General features: G+C 46.0%; 1 protein-coding gene across 1 annotated transcript in view; it reads left to right on the forward strand.

Moving 5' to 3' along the window:
- KALRN (kalirin RhoGEF kinase) overlaps window positions 1-20,003 on the forward strand; it is a 464,489-nt gene that overhangs the window by 361,524 nt on the left and 82,962 nt on the right. Inside the window, exons 34-35 of the mRNA XM_026054352.1 lie at window positions 16,212-16,241; window positions 17,750-17,996. Of these exons, the coding sequence (XP_025910137.1) occupies window positions 16,212-16,241; window positions 17,750-17,996 (277 nt within the window). The remainder of the gene's footprint in view (window positions 1-16,211; window positions 16,242-17,749; window positions 17,997-20,003) is intronic.

A 20,003-nucleotide genomic window follows, 5' to 3' on the forward strand; every position in this document is an offset into this window, starting at 1 on the left:
CTCTTTGGTTTGGGGTTTACAGCTTATGGAACTGGATTATTGCCCTGTAAAACAACGCAGCAGCCTTTTCTCATTTAGTTAGCCATCCATTTTTATTAGGGTGCTCTATAGAACGCCTGCAATAATATTATAAAGGTGCAGGAGGTTCATTATTTCACAACAAGCAGATAGCCAAGACCATTATTATTTTTACAACAGACAGGCTTGCTATTGAAATATAGTTTTGATTATAACCTTTTCCCCCCCTCCCTTTTTCCTCTCCCAAATGCAGAGATGTGCAGTTGTTCCTTTTCAGATGGCTTTTCCGCCGCCCCACAAACATGTCATTTTTGGTGCGCWAGATGGATTATAATGGGGACAGATCAGTGGTAATGCATTCCTGGAATACAGCCATCCCCAAGAGAGCTTATAATAATATCCAGCCTCTCTAAGCTTTAAAATTTGCAGCTTGGACAGCCTGTGGCTCCCATAGAGAACCTAGCTCTGAATTTTCCCTGCGCTTGTAATTCTTCGATGCTCGATTGTTGTTTGGGTTCTGCTGTCTCCGTCCCGTTTCCATGACGACTGCCTCACATAAAACGCAGCTCGCAGCCTCTCCAGGCCCTGCTTAGAGAGGGCTCCCAGGCTCACGAAAGTTGAAATTGTCGCTCAAAAAGATTACTGCAGATTAATGGCTCCGCTCCAAGCACCACAGAGCAAATTTCTGAAGATGGTGGTAATTAAATAAAAATATGTGCAGGCAGCGTGTGCTCGGAGTCGGGAGCGTTGATACCTGCTGGGAGTGGGGAAGTTATTGCGAGTTTGTAGTGAGAACATCTGTGGGTTTCGTTCCTGCATAGAGTGTCGTGCTAAATGACGGCGGTGCTTAATTAGCTGGGCTCTTTTTCCCTCGCCCGGTCTGTGGCTGTAAATCGAGCGCCTTAAGAGGCGCTGGTCACCAGGGGGTTCTTGTCCTGAACGGTGCTGCTTGCAGCCTTCCCTCAGCGTGATGACCCCGCTGGGGAAACCCGGCCTCTGTTTCCTGCCTCCGACCGCTCCTAACTTCATGGGCACGTTGCTGGTCRTAATGAAGATGGATACGGAGCTGCAAATTGCTCATGCTGAATCATAAAACAGGCCTTGTTTCATGAGCCCATTAAGCACATGCCCCTAATGTTAAGCATATGCTGCGCTTTGCTTAATAGGAGTAGACTGAGCTCTGGCTTGTGGTTCCGTGTGTGTTTTGAAGTCCAGCCCTGGTTTGAAGGTCTTGGAGTTGTGAACCTCACTGGGACGATGAATAAAATACGTTGATTGTATTTTCAAAAGTGTTAGATATTTTCATATTCGGTAATAACTTCTTTAAGATTACATGCCACATTAGTGCTCACTGGCTGTCATGCAGCAGGATTTAAAACGATCTTAACAGGAGTCAAAAGAAAGATATTCTGTCTTCCCCGAAGGCAAGAGAACACAGTTGGGTTGGAGCTTGCCTTCCTCTGGAGCYTGGAGCTTGCCTTCCTCTGGAGCTGATCRATGCTCCTCGGGATAGGCTCCAACATCACATCTGTTCAAGAGCAGTATATTACAACCTTATGTTACTAAAAGCAGAAGAAACATGTATGAGGAAAAGCCTGGCTTAGAAAAAAGTCTTGTGTATTCTAAGGAGACAAAAATATAAACGCAAAACAAATGCATAAAGTTTCAGACCATCTTTTTTTTTTCTGTTGCAGCAGGTCTTACAAAATCTTTAATCTTTTCCATAGTGATGCTTTGTGCTTCATAAAAGAAGTTACCCGGTTGTGCGTGGGAGAAAACCTGCAAGTATGAGGAAGTCCTGAAAAACTCAGAAAGCATCTGCTCTGCCAAGCAAAGAGGAAATAAGTGCAGCCTGAAAGGCAGCAGTAGTTGGTTTTCCAATCTAATCCTGTTTTTAAATTAGCAGTTTGCATGCTAGCTTCCTCAGATCAGAAATTTAGCCACCCACTTCAGTTAATTAGTAATCCTGTGGCCTTAGTCTTTGGAGAACTGAGGGGTTCGCTCTTGCTGCAATAGCAATAGTAGTAATAAGGCTCATGAAATTTGGCCCTGTGTACCCACTAGCCTGCTGTGAGGAGCCAAGCTGGCGGCCTTGTGCTCTCAGAGGTGAGCAGTGAGCCTGGAGTGCCCTGTAACCAAGCCCTCCAGAGCAGCCAGTCCTGCCTTTGCAGCTGCTGAAACCAAGACACATAAAGATGGAGACACGTTATCGTGTGTGTCTCCACATGGGTGCCTCCGCACAGAAATAGAGCGGCCTCAGTATTTACAGAATACAAAACAGTCCTCCTTTTGCAAGTCTAGGATGAACATTTCTGTCGCATTCGGAAGGAAACCTTACTTCATTCTGCAGCTGCTATTTAAACAGTATGAAACCTCTTTTTAATCTTCTGCAAAGTTCAAAAACGAGATGTTTTAGGCGTCTGCTAACTGTTACGGGCCATGCCTGCTAGTGGAGGTAATAAATTATAGCCCAGAAGAGCATCAAGTGACTTAATACTGTTTTTGTCCATTGCTTCAACGTTTGTGCTCTTTCCGTGTTATCTGTTCTGCTTTGGGCCTGGCAGCGCTGGGTGGTGTCGCAGGGAGGGGAGGCTGACACCCTCCCTTCTGCTTAGGAGAGAAACAACAAACAACTCGGTTTCTCTTTTCCAGAGCGGAGATAAGCTGGAATCAGTCAGGAAAAARAGAAAAAATGCCCCCCGTTGCGTGTGCCAAAAACAAGATGGGCGCCCCTAGCACAATACGGGAGAGGGGGAGAGAGGGCACTGCAGTTCCCTCAGGGCAGATAACGGATCAGTTTTCCCATTTGTCATGGAAACGTGTTGTCAACCCAGTAACGGTGACGTCAGGGCGCCGCTGGCACGGGGACGGGCGAGTTAGCTCAGCACACACCTGTTGAACAGCCAGRGAGAAGGTATGTCGCGTGTAGGGTTTGCCATGCCGGCCTGTGGGCAGCCTTGGGCGCACCTATAGACAGCGCGAGTCCCGGGGCAGTCTTGCTGAGGTGGAGCAGACTCGTACCGTGAGCAGGGGGAGCTTTCAGCCGCCTGGAAATTCACTGAACAGGCAGCTGGATGTTGTCCTAAAAGCCTCCGGTTTGGGGTTCTGTGGGGAAGGCGATGGGAGCAGCCTGGACGAAGAGCGCAGCGCCCGCYGGCCCCTTGGCTCCCTCCGCAGTTGAGGGTTTGCTGGCGTCCCTTGAAGCAGCTTTCTAGAAAACTTCTATAAACGGGGAAGGTTTAACCTGTGTTTAGCATGCCACATCTATAAGTGCTGTAGCCGTTTTGGAATGGTAGTTTTCCTGCCATTTTTCTGTTGTTTTTTTTTTCACTCTGATATTTTTGCGTTAATTGTTGTCGACTGGGAATGCTTTTTTAGCAAAGTGAAAATAGGTCTTTTTTTCATTTCATTCTGTTTTCTCCATATTCACAACTACCTTTCCAGTTCTAGTAATTAAAAATCAACTTATTTCTTTTCACAAGAAAAATGTGTTAGTGGAGAAAAACAGGCCACTTTTCCTGYGTTGCTTGTGTGAACTGGTGAAGTCCCATGTGTGGATGAGCTGTTTGCAATAGGCTTTAAATCAGTGAAAGATTTGTGCTGTGCCCGTAGTCGATGCAGATTCTCTTACCATGGCTAAAATGTGAACTGAGATCAGCTGCATTTCTGGGCTGTGCTAGTGGATGATATTTCTGTGCCTTTTTCTTTGCTAAGCAATAGGAATGATATTAGGCATTTCCTATCATGCAGTTTTTAAGAGAAGAGGAGAAACCTATAATTCAATGACATGAGTGACGATCCAGGTTATGTTGGGTTACGAAGTGGATTTAAGAGGGAGAAAAAGAATTGCATAAAATGACATAGGTGAACAGAAAAGGAAACTGGAGTCAGCCAATGTAAATGATATTCGCTGTACAAATAGAAGCCAAATGTGTGAAGTAGAGCCAGAGAGCAGTGGAAACCATTCGAGAGAGAGACCCATCTGGGACTGTGATTTCCCAAGTAGCCAATGAATTAAGATGAGTGTTCAATTGATAACCCATAGCATCCTAATAGAGATGGATGATATCAAGTGACTGCCAAGTTTCAAGGAGGTGGAAGAATAAGACTCAGTAATGAACATTTTATTTTCTGTAGGAGATGAAAATCACCCTTCACGTGAAAGTAATAAAGTTAACTGCATTAGTACTRTTGCTGTTGTGGTGAATATGTGTAAATACCCTGGAAATAACTCCAAGAACTATATTTATATATATATATATTCTAACAGTTTGAAAAATGTTGTACGCTTTTCTACAGTTGTTTTTTTAACTCCTCAGCAGTGTTTTCAAATATAAYAGCCTAACAGGAGCAGTTATTTTGCATGATCTAGAATCTCTGTACTAGCCTTTAATTTTATTCTGGGGCTTTTGTGTCTGGAAAACATTCTTGTAGTAATACTGAGAGCTCGTCACAGGTAAGGAAACCAAGACGTGGAAAGATGCATGGCCTAGTTTTGAAAGTGCTTCTTTTGACATCATTACTGAGAGCAGCTGGAGGTGAGCGTGGTCTCTATAAAGAAGTTACTGTGTGCTCAGTATGATGCAGAGGGAGTAAATGGAGATGGGAGGATGGAAGGAAGTCTTTTATTTCTCATTGATCCCCATCCCTCTCTCCAGGCATAAGATAATAACCTCTATAGCTGCTACAGAGCTGTGAGACTGAGTAATTAATGCTTCTCATTTTGAAGGACTGCTTCTAGTTTTGTGCTGAGTGCAGGTACTCCTATCAGCCCTGACTCAAGGAAGAATATACTTCACAGTTCAAGTAAGTCTCCTCATTTCTGAATGGGCTGGYACATATGCACACGAGCTCTCCTGATCCACATCTGCAGTTGGTGTGCGCGATACATCAACGGCACTGAGCTCATGGTAAAGGATGAAAGAGACATTTAGGGAGCGAGTAGCCTGACATGCCCGTTTCCCCCTCTACTTTTATTATCAGTGGCAAAACTCTCTTCTGATTCTGCAATTTGTGGATAGAAAGAGAATAGAAAGAGGGAGAAAGAGAGAAAGAGGGAGAAAGAGAGAAAGAGGGAGAAGGAAAAAAATGTAAAAAAAACACCCCTCTCTGTCACGATCACTTCCTTCACTTTCAAGTCCGCTTTGCTGGAAATTGGTCTGAGAGGGTGTACTGCTGCAGCTGAAAGAGCACTCTTTGCTTTTCAAACCCAAAAAATCTTGAGCATTTTAACAAGCAGTCAGGACTTGATCATTCTCAGTGGTACTTGCCTTATTAAGCACTAAAGCAGGTTAGCTGCTAACCCAGGGAAGCTGCCCGTCTCTTAAACAAGTGCCCTGTATCCTGGTGCCGTCGGCTGCTCCTGCTGTTTTCTATAGTTCTGCTRTTGTCTAGAGAGGCTTTTCAGCTGCTCTTCACTTTCTTGTTTTTCCCGTGTCTCGGTAGTGCATCCTGCCGCTAAAATACCTTTGATGTAGGACAGAGGTGGGTGCATTTATCTGCACCTTGGCTTGATCCAAGCATTAGTTATGGTATGGTCCTACATTTTATTTTTATTTTGCAGAGATAGAAAAGGGGAATAAGAAGAAAAAGAAATAGTACCGGCTGTGATAAATGATACACACACTCTTAATAGGGTCACTACCTGTGAAGGCCTTGTGTGCCAAGCCTCACAATGAAAGATGTTTTACACCGTGTTTTCATCATTTTTTGCAGAACTGCATTATTGAAAGAGCCACAAGCTCATAATTATAGTGTCACGCTTGGTGATGCCACAGTAAAATCATTTTTCAGGCAGTAAAGGCCAAGTTCATTYTTTATTAGTTTAAGCATGTTTTCACTCCATTTAGGAATTGTGCTGGAAACCAGAGCACTTCAGCAGTTGCTTCTTTAGATTTCATGGGGATTAATGAGGTTTGGAGAGGCAGTTGTGCTACTGTGTTCCCTGGGATAGAGAAAATTCTAACTTATTATTTTTTCATTATTGCTCTTGTCCAAAATGCACTAGCAWTTCATGAAAGGAAACAGATGCCTATGGCCAAATCTTATAGCATTCAATGAAGAAGTAATGAATTAGCTAGCAAAACAGAATTTATGGAGAGTACACAATGTCATGACTGAAGGAGATGTTCAGCCAAGGAAGTGTCTTGTTGGCTATTCAGTTTAAGTATCTGTAAATAATATAATGTTCATTCCATATACTTGCATGCAGCCCAGCTGAAACAAAGCGACTCAGAGCCACTGTTAAGCTGTGGATTCAGTCTCTTTTTATATTAGTTATTATCTATTTTATCTTTACTTACCAGTTATTAACAGAAATCAAATGCATCCAATGTATCTTTTGTGTCTCCTGAGCACATATCTTGATATCTACCAGAAAAGGCTTCAATAGAGATTTAGTCTAGGATCTGCAAAAGAAACCCAAAAGAAGCAAGTGTCAATTCACTTCGCTGGCTTTAGCCTCTGTCCCACTTCGGTGCCCATGAAATCTCCAGCAGCAGCAGCTCTCAGTTGAACTGCCCTGGACGTACCTTATAGTTTCAGAGATATCCTGGATATGGTAACACCAACTATTATGTGCACTTGGACCTCTCCTGGAAATGTCACAGTTAGCTACCCATTCTTTTTTTGTTTTTATTTTGCAGTCTTGTGCACTGTTGCATTTTATATTGGTTAAACAGCCTGAGGATATTTGAAGTTCATTTCTTACCACCTTCCTTTGACTGTGCAAAAGAGARCTGTGGTTTGGGGGAACAAGATGAGCACATGCATGAGTGTTGTGGGTAAACAGACATCTGCCTTTCAACATTGAGGCTTCTTTATTGATTGAACTGAGCCTAGCAAGAACAGAAGGAAGCAAATTCAACAGGGAACCATTTACATGTAACAGCAACTGCAAGGGCTGAGTATATTATCTGAAGTGTCTCCAGTGAAAGAACTGAAGCAGGAGCTAGGCATGTGCTTRTCAATAGCCTTTATTATTCTGCTCGTCCTTTGATAAATGAACATAGCAAGTTCTTTTAGGGTCTCCTCAATCTTTTACTTGTTTGTTCTGAACTTCATTGATCCATATTTAGCCCTCTCTTATAATGTGACATGACAGCAAATGTAAATGGCAAAGTCAATGAACATTTCCTATCATCTGAAGCAAAGCAAGGCAGATCCATTATCAGACTCTTCAGATTTATATTGTTGTTTGCAAGAGAATTTATTACCATCTTAGAAACTAAAACAACAACAAAAAAGTCTTGTTATTGTACTTAAACGAGAAGAATTTAATGGGAGGAGCATCCTCTGAGAACACTGCAGTCAATTCTATCAAACAGAGAGGCCAAGAATGATAAAATTCAAAACCTGCAGCTGCTGGTTCTTTGGGGAGTTACATTACAGTAGTACAAGCAACAGCCTCTCATTTTAAAAAGGGAAGCATRTAACTGCAGCCAAAGCCCTTTCAACACTGTTTTAGGTAAGCTGATCTGCATGAAGGCCATTGTAATCTCTTGTGCTGCTCAGGTTTTAAGCGGTATTTTTGTTTCATAATGCRGTGTCTGTGTGCGCTGAATACATCTGCTTAGACGTGCCAGGCTCCGTCGCGTACCCTGTTACATCACTTGGCAAATGAGGTCACGTCAACTAAATAGCAGCATTATGGAGAGGAGAAAGAGAGCTCTAGGGTTTAACCCTTGGGAGCCACACTGCCGCCCAGCACAGTGAGTGGAAAGGGTGTAGCCGAGCTAAAAGACCCAGTGGGTGCAGCGGACAGGGCAGGGCACAGGAGGACTCGAACACAACCGCTCCTCTCCCCCGAGATCCTCTTTCCGTGGCATTTCACAGAGCTGCTGCATGCACCGCTCTGCCGGCGCTGCCCTAGGAAGGGAGCTCGCACAGGGAGCCTCTTTCCAGCAGGAACAGCGTGTTCTCCCGTGCTGATCAGTGCCGGTGCTCAGCTGGAGCACCTCATGGTGGTGAGACTTCAGGACAACCACAAGTAAACTGCAGACGTAGGAGAGGAGCTGGGGGAGAGCGGGGGGCTCATGGGGATGCCTGGCTGTCTGCAGCCAAACTAACTGCAGCCGCCTCGACCGAGCAGGGTGCAGGGCTTACGCCTCAGCCCAGGCCCCAGGAAGGCTTTACCAGAAGCTTTGCTGCTCGCAGCGATGAGAATTCACAGGGTGTTTCGCATGAGATAGAAACAGGCACGAGCCGCACGCGCCGCGCAGAGCCGAGCGCGTTGGCAGAGGGCCCCTCCGCCGGCCCTGCTGTGGGAGACGTGCGAGTTGTGTGGGCGCCCGGGGCAGCGCAGCCCTCTGCCTCCTTGTCCAGCCCGAGGCCCGCCTGGCACCCACGCAGGGGTGGTAACGTGCACAGGGTTTACTAATCCCTTTGGAGATTCCCAGCCTGCAGTGAAGCACCTGTGAGGGGAAAATGGGCAACAAAACCTGCCAGTCAGGACCGAGGACCTGGGCTTCCTTCTGAAGCAGAACTTGCACAGCCTTGGGAGAAGTGCCCCTCACTGGACTCGTGCCTCTGCTCGTGCATTGCTGTAATCACGGACCTGAATTTGCCTTTACGTACTGTTAGCCGAGCCTACTGAAAATCATTACGAGCAATTTATCCAAATCCACCTTTGAGTTAATTCTGGGCCTAAGGCCTTTATTTATAGTATTGGGACCTAGGGACCCACAATAAAAATGAAAAATAGCAGCTATTAAATCTGTAGAAAGGAAACGACTTGGAAAAGGAGGGGGATGCCAAGCTAGCCTCTCCAGCAATGGCAGAGGGAAGTCAGATGTACAGGACCGTATGGCTTAGACATAGTTTGAATAATCTCTTCCAATTAAAATTAAATCCAGAGTTATATAAAACATCTGTTCTCCGAATTCAGGAGTTTGGGCAAAAAAAAATATCAGGGGATACTTTAAATCCTTCATCATATTTTTGGTTTCTCTGTTCAGATTCTTACCCATTCTGTGGAGCTAATATCCCTGCAGGAGGAGAGCTTGTGGTTTCCTGGGGTGCTACCAAGTGGCAATGCCGGCTGCCACATTCCTGGTTTCACCAGCTCCGCAGCCACCCTCCTTCAGCTCCACAGCCTCCCTGCAAGGGGCGGCTCCAGGAGCCCCCGGCACAGCTGAGGTGGGTCCGTGAGGAGAGCAGAGGGGCTGCGCTGAGCCGTGGGTGCTGTGAGARGCAGCAGGGCAGGTGCTCAAGCAGAGCACAGTGCAGCACGTGGCCGCCTAATGTCATGGGGCTTGCACGTATCATACACCATGGGACTTAGCCACTGGATCCTGATCCCTTCCTGCCAGCAGAGGGAAAGGTGAAAGCGCAAGACTGTCCTTTTCCTGCCTTCATGCATCACTCTTTACTGTTACAGGACTGTAACAGAAAACAAAACACACAMAAAAAAMCCCACAACCTTGAACAATTCTACAGCTACCTGTCTTGGAACTGTGGAACTATCTGCCTTTAACTTGACTGTGTGAGGGGGATGTTGCAGATATGATTAGAAATTATATTGCTTTCTCTAACTAGAGAGCATAACTGTGCAGACAGCCACGTGTAATCTGGGAATGTCTATATCCTGCAAACTTGATCCTGTGGCACAAACWGAGATTTGCTGTGCTCTAGAGTGTCCCTAGAACAACCTCATCATCCTCTCCTGTGAGCATCATTTGCTTCTTTCCCAAGAAGACAAACATCATTCTAAGGTCTCTCTGGTGGCAGTTCCAAGCCACTGGTCTTGGTTCTTCAGGATACTATTTTAATTTCCATGTAATTTACAAGCAGAGATAGCCAATGTACCACCAGGGAATCAGTAGGTTCTCTCCTGATAACCAAATAGTGGGGGTCCTACATGGTTGGGAACAATGTTTGAGAAGGAACAGGTCTCCTGGAAGGTGAATCGATTCCTTTCTTCTCAAAACTGTGGCCACATTTTGAGGCGGGTGAGTGCAGTGCTCCCCTTTTGCAGAGGCACATGTGCTTGTCCCACTGTACATTCTTTTTTTTTCTGCTGGTAGAATTTAATTCTCTTCCTCAAATGGTACCACATATGCGATGCAGACTACACTGCTGCTATTTTAAACTCATCAGCTGCTAAACCTTTTCCCGTGCACACTTTGTCTGCGCTGTCATCAAGTCCCTGCTCAGAGTACACGATCAGATCTTGTGTACTCGCTAGCAATATCTTGGGAATTGAGATCTTATGAGTCATATTTTGGCTGAGGAAACCCTTGACCTCCTAGGTCAAGACTGTCTGCTTTGCTCAGACTACACTAGGCATATGAAAGAAAGCAACTGGTCATTACTGTCAGATTTTCAGGCTTTTCTTGTACTTATATTAACTCCGGGTGAGTTTAGAAGCTCTTCTGGATATGAAACAAAAGGTGAATCCTGGAGGGTTTCAGCCATATCCCCTTCTCATCCTCTACAACACCGGTAGCAAATGGTTTGGGGCCAGTCACGCTGCTCTGTGTCACTGTGTGGAGGCCGATGACGTGTCTGCCCCGTCATGGGCTTCTCTGGGAAAGGGAGTGGAGTTTGGGTACCAGCCAAATGCTGTAAGGAAACCTTGAGCAGTGCATGAGCAAACATGTCTGTGCTCCTGTTCAGCTTGTCGGGCACAAGTCTGATCACTTTTATCTTCTGGTCTTACTTTCCGGGAAAAATAAGTAATTCACATATCTCTATTCAAGCTATTCTGCAGATTCTTAACATATCCCTGAGTCCAAAATCCAACACAGCCAAGATAGCCGGTTTAATAGGGACTCTAGCAAGACATGCTGGGCCTGAAAGGTGAATGTTATTTGAGACCATAACACCAGATTTACGTTYTGTTAGCATATTTATATGTCCCGTGTGCCATCACTGTCTCCTCTTCCTGCTGTGGAATAACATACTTTATTTTGATTTATAGAATACTGCACATGTAAATACCTCAGTTATTTTCTCACTGAGAGGAGCAAAGCTGGTACATTTGGGCTACAGGGCTTTTACCATGATCCCAGACACTTCCTCAAATATAAAGAGATATCTTCATGAAGCAAGGGCTCAAGCAGCAGTCCTTCTGGYCAGGCAAAACAGAAAGAGGGAGACGCACCTTTTCTATTTTAATGAAAGACCAATAGAGGGGCTTGAGGACCAAGAAAGATTGTCCGAGCTGAACCAGCTATTCTCCATTGAGTTTCCAATCCTAAGTTGAACACAGTTGTGCTGTCTATGATGATGTTATCYGTGGCTGCACACACAGCCAGTTATGAAGTGTGAAAACTAAAGCAATTCTCTAGTTCTTAGATTTCACAAAGGCTTCTTTTAGATTTAATCTCTCTCTAATCTCTCAGTAAAAGGAAAAATCCTATGAAATTACTGAATTTTTCACAAAGAACCCTGCAGAGAGTAGGATTTCTAGACTCTAGGTGTCCCCAGTTAGTGACAGTTTTTGGATTTATTTCAGTGCAGACAGAATCAACATCTAAGTATCTCACTTCTAAAAAATCTCTTTGTAAGGATGCAAATCCTGCTCTTTTTCTTACTGCTTCTGTCACCCTCTTGCAATAGGTGGTTAGTGGTAACTAAATGATTCTATCTGGAACTGGCTGTCACCCAAAAGCAGATGGGCAGAAAGCCTTCGAGCAACAAAAAACTACCRATTTGTGTTAGTGCACAGCACAGCACCACACAGAAAGCTTTGTTTAAACTAGCAGAGATCTGTGGCCTGTTGAATAYAAGTTAATAACCACCCAGCATGGATTTCTGCAATGATTCTGAGACATTTTTAAGTATTTGAACATTCTAAGCAGCTCTGCTAAGCCTGATAGATTCATCCTCTGCTGTCAATTCTTGAGTGAAAATCAGATATTCTTTTGTGACCTGTGGCACCCAGTAAARAGTTTCTGACATGCCTGAAATACATAGATTTTTACATAGAACTGTAGATGCTGCCCGTGTTTGATTCAGCTTCTGAACATTCTGGTTTTATGATTGAAAAATATATTCGGGGGAAACTGAAGCATTTCAGGAGGAGAGGAAAAAAAAGAAATGTAAATGTGAGCAAATGATCCGGCAGTTTTAATAGTGGAGGGCACTACATAATGCAGCATAATGAATTGGGCTGGGCCTGGTTCTTTACATTGTAATCTGTTTTTAAATAGCTTAAAAATGTAGAAAAGGATACCTTTGTGTTCCCCACTGACAAAGCAGCTGTGGCAGGAGCAAGCCCTTAGGCCAGGCAAATGACCCTGTAATAGCTGCATGCAGCAACAGGTGAATTTTAGGCTTTGACAAAGGGATGCCAGCTTCAGCTCGCTGCATGTTTTAGCACTCGAAAGAAGACAAATATGGGAGAAATAATATAATGCMCTGATACTTTTTCTCCTATTCTCTGTTACTGCCCAATTTTGAGAAGGGTCTGAGCAAAATATGCACATATTTGGCAAAGGGAAACCCCAAGCACGACTGCCTTGTTGACTTCACCAGCTGGCAACAGGACTACTTGGAAGGAAATGGTTCCTCAGCCTGGGAATGCAAACCCAGCAGGGGCGCAGGGACAGGCAGCATCTGCCGCAGGGCTGTGTGAGAGGACAAGGCAGCACCGGGACCCCCTGGCTGCAGCTGTGTCCTGTTGAATACAGGTAAAACGGCATCAGGGCAGAGCCCCACGGTGAGCGTCCTCCCTGCTCCGTGCCCTGGCATGCCCCAGGCTGCAGCACGATTCCCAAGTCCTTCTAACAACATCTTGGTTATGAAAGAGCTGAACCCTTAGCCCCTGTGCCRCTGGAGGGGACGCCAACGCTTTGCRCTCCTGCTGAAACGGCGTGTTGAAACGCTGGTGCAGTCGCTGGGGTATTATGTATTTATTCACCTACACCGATACAACAGCCACCACACCATCACTGTCACCAGTTCTCCGCCTCTCACCGCTCGGGGTTGTGTTTAGAACCAGCGTGAGATCCGTTACAGTTTTCAGGATAAACTATTTAGTTTCCCAGCAAAGAAGTGCCTGAGGAATCCTCCGGAGGCCAATCTCCTCCGAATTTCTGCCTGCCCGATTAGAGAGCTATTCATTCCTACTTCCCTTACACTGGAGAGGATTAAATACTAGTTAAGTTGTATTCTAGCAAGATGGAAGGGCAGCCTGTAACTTAATGGGTCTTTTAYGACTAGAATATAATGATAAATAAGCCGTTAGTGTTTGCTGGCTGTGGCACAAGCTGGAAGCCAAGCAGATGCAGCAGTGGCCACACACTCGTGCTGTGATTCAGCTCAGTGCATGATCATCCTGCGCTGAGGGTACCGTCCCTGGAGCTTAGCTGGCTCCTGTGCTAGAGCAGCATGGATGTCTAGGACATGTCCACATCTGGGATCATTCCCCCTCCTGAGGTTGACAGGCACCTGGGTTAGGTGTTTCCAAGCAAAAGGTTGCATGGACTCTTAAATCATGACAAAATCCATTTATCAGGATCGGTGTCCTAAGTGAACTGCTCGCGTGGGTGCTCAGAGTCCCAAGAGCAAAGTCCAGCCGTAGAGATTGGAGTTTCCAACCCCTGCACACCCAGTTCCTGCAGGCACTGGCAACATAGAGCAGGCTCCGTTCCTGCTCGGCTTTAATCTCCTTTAGCACCTGGTGGGGATATTCATGCACTGAATATGGAATGAGGCTTCCAGGCCGGGCACAAGTGCAGGCAGAGGCTGCGAGGCAGTTTCCTGGCCGCGGTTGCTGCTGCAGCCGCTTCTGTGGAGCAGTGAGGAGCAGCACTGACTGCTCACAGCACACGCACCCAGCCTCTTCGGGCCCCTCTGCTTCCTCGCTGCATTTTGCTCTTTGCTTCTGCTAGTCCCTTTTCATTTGAAGGCTACGAGAAATGACATTCTGTTCTGTGTAATTCATTAGATTTGTCCCTGCATCAGATGTTTTTAGTTACGTTTTGTGTTTTGCTAAGGTGTGTTGCATTGTTATTTTAATCTTKCTCGCTGATGCTGTTGTACAATACACACATTAGACTGGTGTTTTAAATATATCCAGCCAACAGCTGTCATGGTGGATTTTGTCACAGGAATAATAAAAGTGAATTTATCACAGGYTAAAATATGAAACCATTTACCTGTGAAGTAAAACCTCAAGGACACACTSTATTTTCTTTCTCTTTCCAAACTAAAAGTAACATGTAAAAAACCAGCAGCTCCTCTTCATCCCAGTTTGCATATTCAGAAGTAGAGAGAGGCTCAATGTACTTTTTCAAGATTTTAAAGTTTCCTTCCAAGAACAAATTGGATGTATGGTAGCTTGGGGGAACACTTCACAGGTGAAAGGATTTCTGCCATCGGGAATCAGACGTATTTGCATTATTCTTAAGTGGCTTACCAATTTTATCCCTATTAGTGTCATGTAATCCTTCTAGAGAGATGACTTTGCTGTGGGTTAATTTGGTAAGTAAATGTGATCTGGTGGTATATAAGATGCTTACAGAACAAGCTTGAGAAATACTTTGTAAAAGGAAGAATTTCCCATTTTGCACTTTGTAACCACAGGCAACCCCTAAAACTAATCTGGGCACCCAGCTGAGCTAGCACTTTKCACCCATCGTCTGCACCTGCAGAAAATTAATCTGTTTCACTCCTCCTGCAAAAGCCGAGTCTTTCCCTGCAAACATGTTCTTGGCCTCCAAGCCAAGTGCTCTCTGCTGCTGCTCTGTTGGGCAGGAGCCCTCCACAGGGCTGCACAGATCAGGACCTGGCCRTCTAGGGCTGGATCCTCCAGCAGCAAGTCAGAGCACGGGGCAAGATCCTGGCCCATGTTTCAGTGCAGAGGAGCAAGCAACATAGAAAAAGACCCAGACAAGGTTAGCTTCCCGCCTCAGACATCAAAGGTAGTTTTCTGTAGCTGGAGGTGTGTGAATATCTCCYCTGCTGAAGAAGAGTTTGATCACACCAGGTGTTGAGCAGCTCCCAGAGGTGTCGATTACTTCCAGTTCTCATTGTATTAAGTAGCTGTTTCTAATCAGTGAGAGATAATAGGAGCTTGGGGCTATAAGGCACTGGAGAGTTGTGGAGCACATATGCCTTGTCTGGGATAACATACACAGGTGTTGTCCTGATTGAAGCATCTGCTTTTATCACATTGGGGAGGGACTGGCAGAGGCCTGTGGGGATGGGATGGGGGCTCCTTGGCCCCTTGTGCAGAGGAGCTGCTTGGGGCAGACCTCCCTAGCCCTGGCAAATGCTTTGCTGGTCCCAAACTGCCAGGGGGTTTCCATCTCTCCCTGTACTATTTCAGGGCTATTTCGCCTGCCCTGCTTTAGCAAAAAGAATGATGCATTTTTTAGTAATTGAACTGATGATTTGAAGAAAGGCTGTGACTGCCCTGGAACATCCTCTGCCCTTCCCGTTGAAATGCTGGGTCTGGGGCTGCTGTTTGCAGGGAGCCCAGGACACGGTACAGCCGGCTCCTTCCTGCCCACACAGGGTGCGATGGGGCCCGGGCAAACGTAAGWGCTCGGCCTGGAGAGGAGAGAGTTAATTCCTTACAGCAAGTTACCTTGCTGTGTGTGGTGGCAAACACGGACACCTAGTGGCACTTCAGAGCAGGGCATGAGATCAGTAAAACTAACCTCTGGGAGAGAAGTACAGCTGAGCACTTGTTCCCCAAAGAAAAGAAGTTTGGTTATCTTCAGAGAAAATATAATAGATAACATAATGTGGGGGAAATAAAACATATTTAGCAAAAAATTGTGAAAGAATTAACCGAGATTCATCACATTTGGAGAGATTTGTATTTGCCAAGAAGTAATCAGGGTTTTCTTGAGCTGTAAATGTCTCTCAGATACCATGTCACATCAGAAGGACTTTCTATTTCTCAAATTAATTCACAGCAAAGAAATCTCAGCAAGTATCTTAGCAATCTCTTGCTCTTCCAATACCTGTGAATGTTTGTATTTCAGTGATGTGGAGATTGTATCAATGTGACAGAAGATGGATTTGTTGATAAACTGCTTAGCTAGGTGCTAAACTGAGCTCTTGCCACACTTCCATCCACTAGCTGAGCTCTCTCTGCCAGGATTAATTAATGCTCTCACCCATGGCTGTTTGACTGGGCTCAAACAGCCACCATAGTTTGTTTTGTTTGCTTTTTTTCCTACTTATTTACAAATAATCTTTCAGAGCAATGTTTCCTTCTTCTTCTTCCCCAAATCTAGCATTTCGTCTACGGCAGAGACACAGGACAGGTGAGAACCAGTCCTTGTCCACTGATCCCTTTGCATAATTGTAAACACGGCAGCTCCAGACGGGATTTCTTTCATGCCTGCTTCAGACACAGGAGCCACCGTGTCGCGGAAGTGGGGAGAAACCCTGTTCCCTTGGGAATCTGGGACTGCTGGGGCTTAGATCTGAGACCAGGCAAAGTGCAAAGTCCGTAGGGAGGAGGGTGGGGAAGGTGCCTCCTAAGGGCCTTGCCCGTTCAGGCTGATAAACGATTCCCGGTTCTCCCTGATTTCACAGGGATACTTAGCGTCTTCCAAGATTTATCCCAATTCCATTGCTATTTACAAGTGGTTTCTTTAAAAATATGCTAATATGCTTATTTTTATCTTTATATTGAAGAAAGTGATATTTATGGGATTACACTGTCCTATATCAGCTTGTTTTGCTATTCCCATTTCATGAACTTTTCAATCAGTGAACTGATTTCAGTGAAATTTAGCAATTGAATAATAAGCTCAAAGATTCCTGCATGTTTCAGGGAAATRGGCAGAAAGTGCAGGAAGAGAACCCAAGCAAGAGTCTCTGATGTCAGGCAGACAATTAAGAAATTCACAGTCTCCTGTTCTGGAGAGAAACCAGAAAAGGCTTAAATTTGTGCTCATACCTTTCTAGGCACCAGAGAATCCRACCATGAGATCCAAATCTGTAGGAAAACAAACCTCCTGGTTCTGCTGGTTGTGGGTTCTGCTATATGCACCAGCCCTTGTACGTCAGGTCTCTGGTGATCTAGAGACTGTGGTTAAACAGAGGCCAGTCTTGTTCATTGATAGTCGCAGGGTGTGAGGATGAAGGAGAGCAGTGGGTTGCCAGCACTCAGGACGGAAGTAAGACGATACATTTATTCTTAGATACAAATCCTGGAAGTCAGCGTATAATCAGTCATTCCACGTTTATATCTTTACACCTCTGTTTTCCATCAGAGAACCAGGGAGGAGCTTTTTTTGATCTGCCCCCTCAGGATCACCTAGTTTCCTAAGAGATCCCTATAGCAAGTTTGGGAAGAGAAGGGCACATTTCTGGTCCTACAAAAAGCCGTAGCTGTTTCCTTGCCGTGCTGGTGACATGGGGAGTGTGTCTGGCATGGGGCCACTTGGAATTTGTCCTGCCATGGGGCAGAGTGTAGAGGAGACCAGGGCTATCGCCATTCTGGAAAGTCACCCAAGGAACTAAAGCCATAAAAAAGCCAATGTCTTAATAAATATCCACCCGCAGCTGGAAAATGGCAGCACTCAAAAGGTTACTGGGTGGGTAGCTTTTGATTTCTCAACTCAGCCCAGCAGTATCAATAGGAACTAAAGGAAATAGGAGTCATAATACTTTGAACTTTGACAAAAGAAATTATTAACTTGGCTTCTAAGGAACACAAATCCTGCCTTTGCCAGTGTAAATATAATATAGAGATGATTTGGCTTCCTCCTGCGCGCTCTGACTTTCATCCTTTTTTTTTTCCCTTTTCTGTCGAACGCGGCAGCTGTCTGGAGGCTGTGAACTAACCGTGGTGCTCCAGGACTTCACGGCCGGCCACAGCAGCGAGCTGAGCGTCCAAGTCGGGCAGACTGTGGAGCTGCTGGAGAGGCCGAGCGAAAGGCCCGGCTGGTGCCTGGTCCGCACCACGGAGCGCAGCCCGCCCCAGGAAGGCCTGGTCCCCAGCAGCGCGCTCTGTGTTTCACACTCACGGAGCAGCGTGGAGATGGACTGCTTCTTCCCRTCAGGAAAAGGTAGGCGGCCGCCTGGCAGGCGGCAGGACTGCTCCCCTTTCCCCCTTTGTATCGTGTGAAGTGCAAAGCTGCTAGGGCTGTTCTTGTCCTCCAGTGGCTGGCATCAGTGCGAGCCCGTGTAGCGTGCAGTGAGTTTTGTTAGTGGGTCTCTGTGAAGCAGCTCCGTGCCAGCCTGGCTCCATCTCCATGACTCAATGTTGTACGTGTGCGTCTCTTGCTGTGTGGCACTCGTTACTGTTGTGAGGTGCTGGGGTAAGAATGGGACCTTTTACACCACAAATGGACTGGTTTCAATGCCTAAAAGCCTAGAGGGAGGGAAGGTGAAGTTGTGTATACTCCAGAATGCTCCAAATCATGSATATGTTATTTTATGAAAGCCACAGTGTGCACTAATACATGGTCTTCTGCTGCCTGGTACTACAAAGAAGCCACCAGCGAGGCCTGTTACACTTCACTTCTTACTGACCAAGTGAGTGGGAGACTGTGTGGAGAAGGGCACGGTGCAATGGGGAAAGAACCTTTACAGTCAGCATACAGGGCAGGTCCCGGGCTTAATCTGAGAGCTTGTGTGTTTATGTGAGTCTGCAGGCAAATGACTTGCCTTTTTGTACAAACACCTGCAATGAATGAGCAAATACTGTTCGTTTCTGTGGAGTCCATGGCCCATTTGGTTCGGTGTTGTGAGTAACGTGTGTCCCATGCATAGCACCCACACAGCAAGAYGTAGGAGATGCTTGAGACTGGTGGACCAGATTTTGTTGGACTTGACATGGCCAGAGCAGGTTCCTTTCCTCATTTGCTCCACCCCAGCTCGGCCACAAACAGTGCCTGCCAGTAAGGCCCAGGGAGAAAAGGCTCCTGACATCCCATTCCTGACTTCAAACGCGCAACCTGAGCTGGGCTTCTAAAATTGTTTCTTTCCCTCTGCTGTAGGGGAAATAGAATACGATCCTTTCTTCTTTGAACAAACTAAGCTTGGTGGGTTTGTTTGTTTTGAGAAAAAGCATTTAAGCTGAGGTCTGTTGGGTCTTTTTTTCCGTGCCTGCATCTCCCATGCTGTCCATGGGAGTTGTCCACACACCAAGGGAAACAGAGAGCAAGGCCAAGCTCCTGGGCCTCTGTTGTGCTAAGGGCCTGGAGTAAGAGTTTCCATTTAGAGGTGGCCTGAACCTAAACAGGAGAAGGAGAGCTGGGCTTTTCCCCTCAGAGCCGATCCTCTCAGCGGTGTTTCTCCTTGCCTTGTTTTGCAAAGGAAGGAGGTGAAGTCACTGCTGGCTGGGCGGGATGTCTGCCTTGTCACCTCCAAGCTTCACACACACGTTTACTTCAGCCCTGCTGCCTCCTGGCCTGGCTGTGAGCCTGGGGTGGCTTTTGGCTCTGCTGCCACTGCTTCTCTAGAAGGCACTGCTGGGTTGTCCTCTTGAGAGGCAGTGCAGGTGCTTCCATGCAGGTTAGTATCAGTGAAACCAAAAAGTAAGGCTTACAATTAGTCTGGCCTGGGAAAAAGAAGGCCCTGCCTGGAGTGACTCACTGGAAGCAAGAGATGTGCCTGGTAGGTGCCTGGTACAACAGTTGGTCTTGGATCTCCTGAAGGACATTGTGAAATGCCATTCAAACCTCATTCAAGCACTCTCGAGTCAAGAGTTTTCCTTCAAGTACTTACAGGAAATTCCAAGGAGGAAGAAACCAGTGTGGACAGCAGGCTGAGGGCTGCCAGGGGACATGGTGGATCTGCTCCTGGTACCACTGCATGATCTTTAGGGCATAACCACATTGCAGGTATGGTGAGATGGACACAGTTCTTGGCTGCGCTTCCTTGGAATAAGGAAGTGGGGTTAAGTTTAAAYGGGGAAATGCATTAGCTTCTGGAAAAGCCTGCTGGTTGCCCTGCTCAGGAGATGCTGTGAGGCTTAGGTTGATAAATGACTCTGACTGTTAAGGGTCACATCCATCTCTACTTCCAGTTGCTTTAAGCATGGTTTGGACTAGGAATCCTTTGGTCTAGGC

Source organism: Nothoprocta perdicaria, unplaced genomic scaffold (genome assembly GCF_003342845.1).
Source record: "Nothoprocta perdicaria isolate Ctin4 unplaced genomic scaffold, notPer1 scaffold_0, whole genome shotgun sequence".
In the NCBI taxonomy this organism is placed as follows: Eukaryota; Metazoa; Chordata; class Aves; order Tinamiformes; family Tinamidae; genus Nothoprocta; species Nothoprocta perdicaria.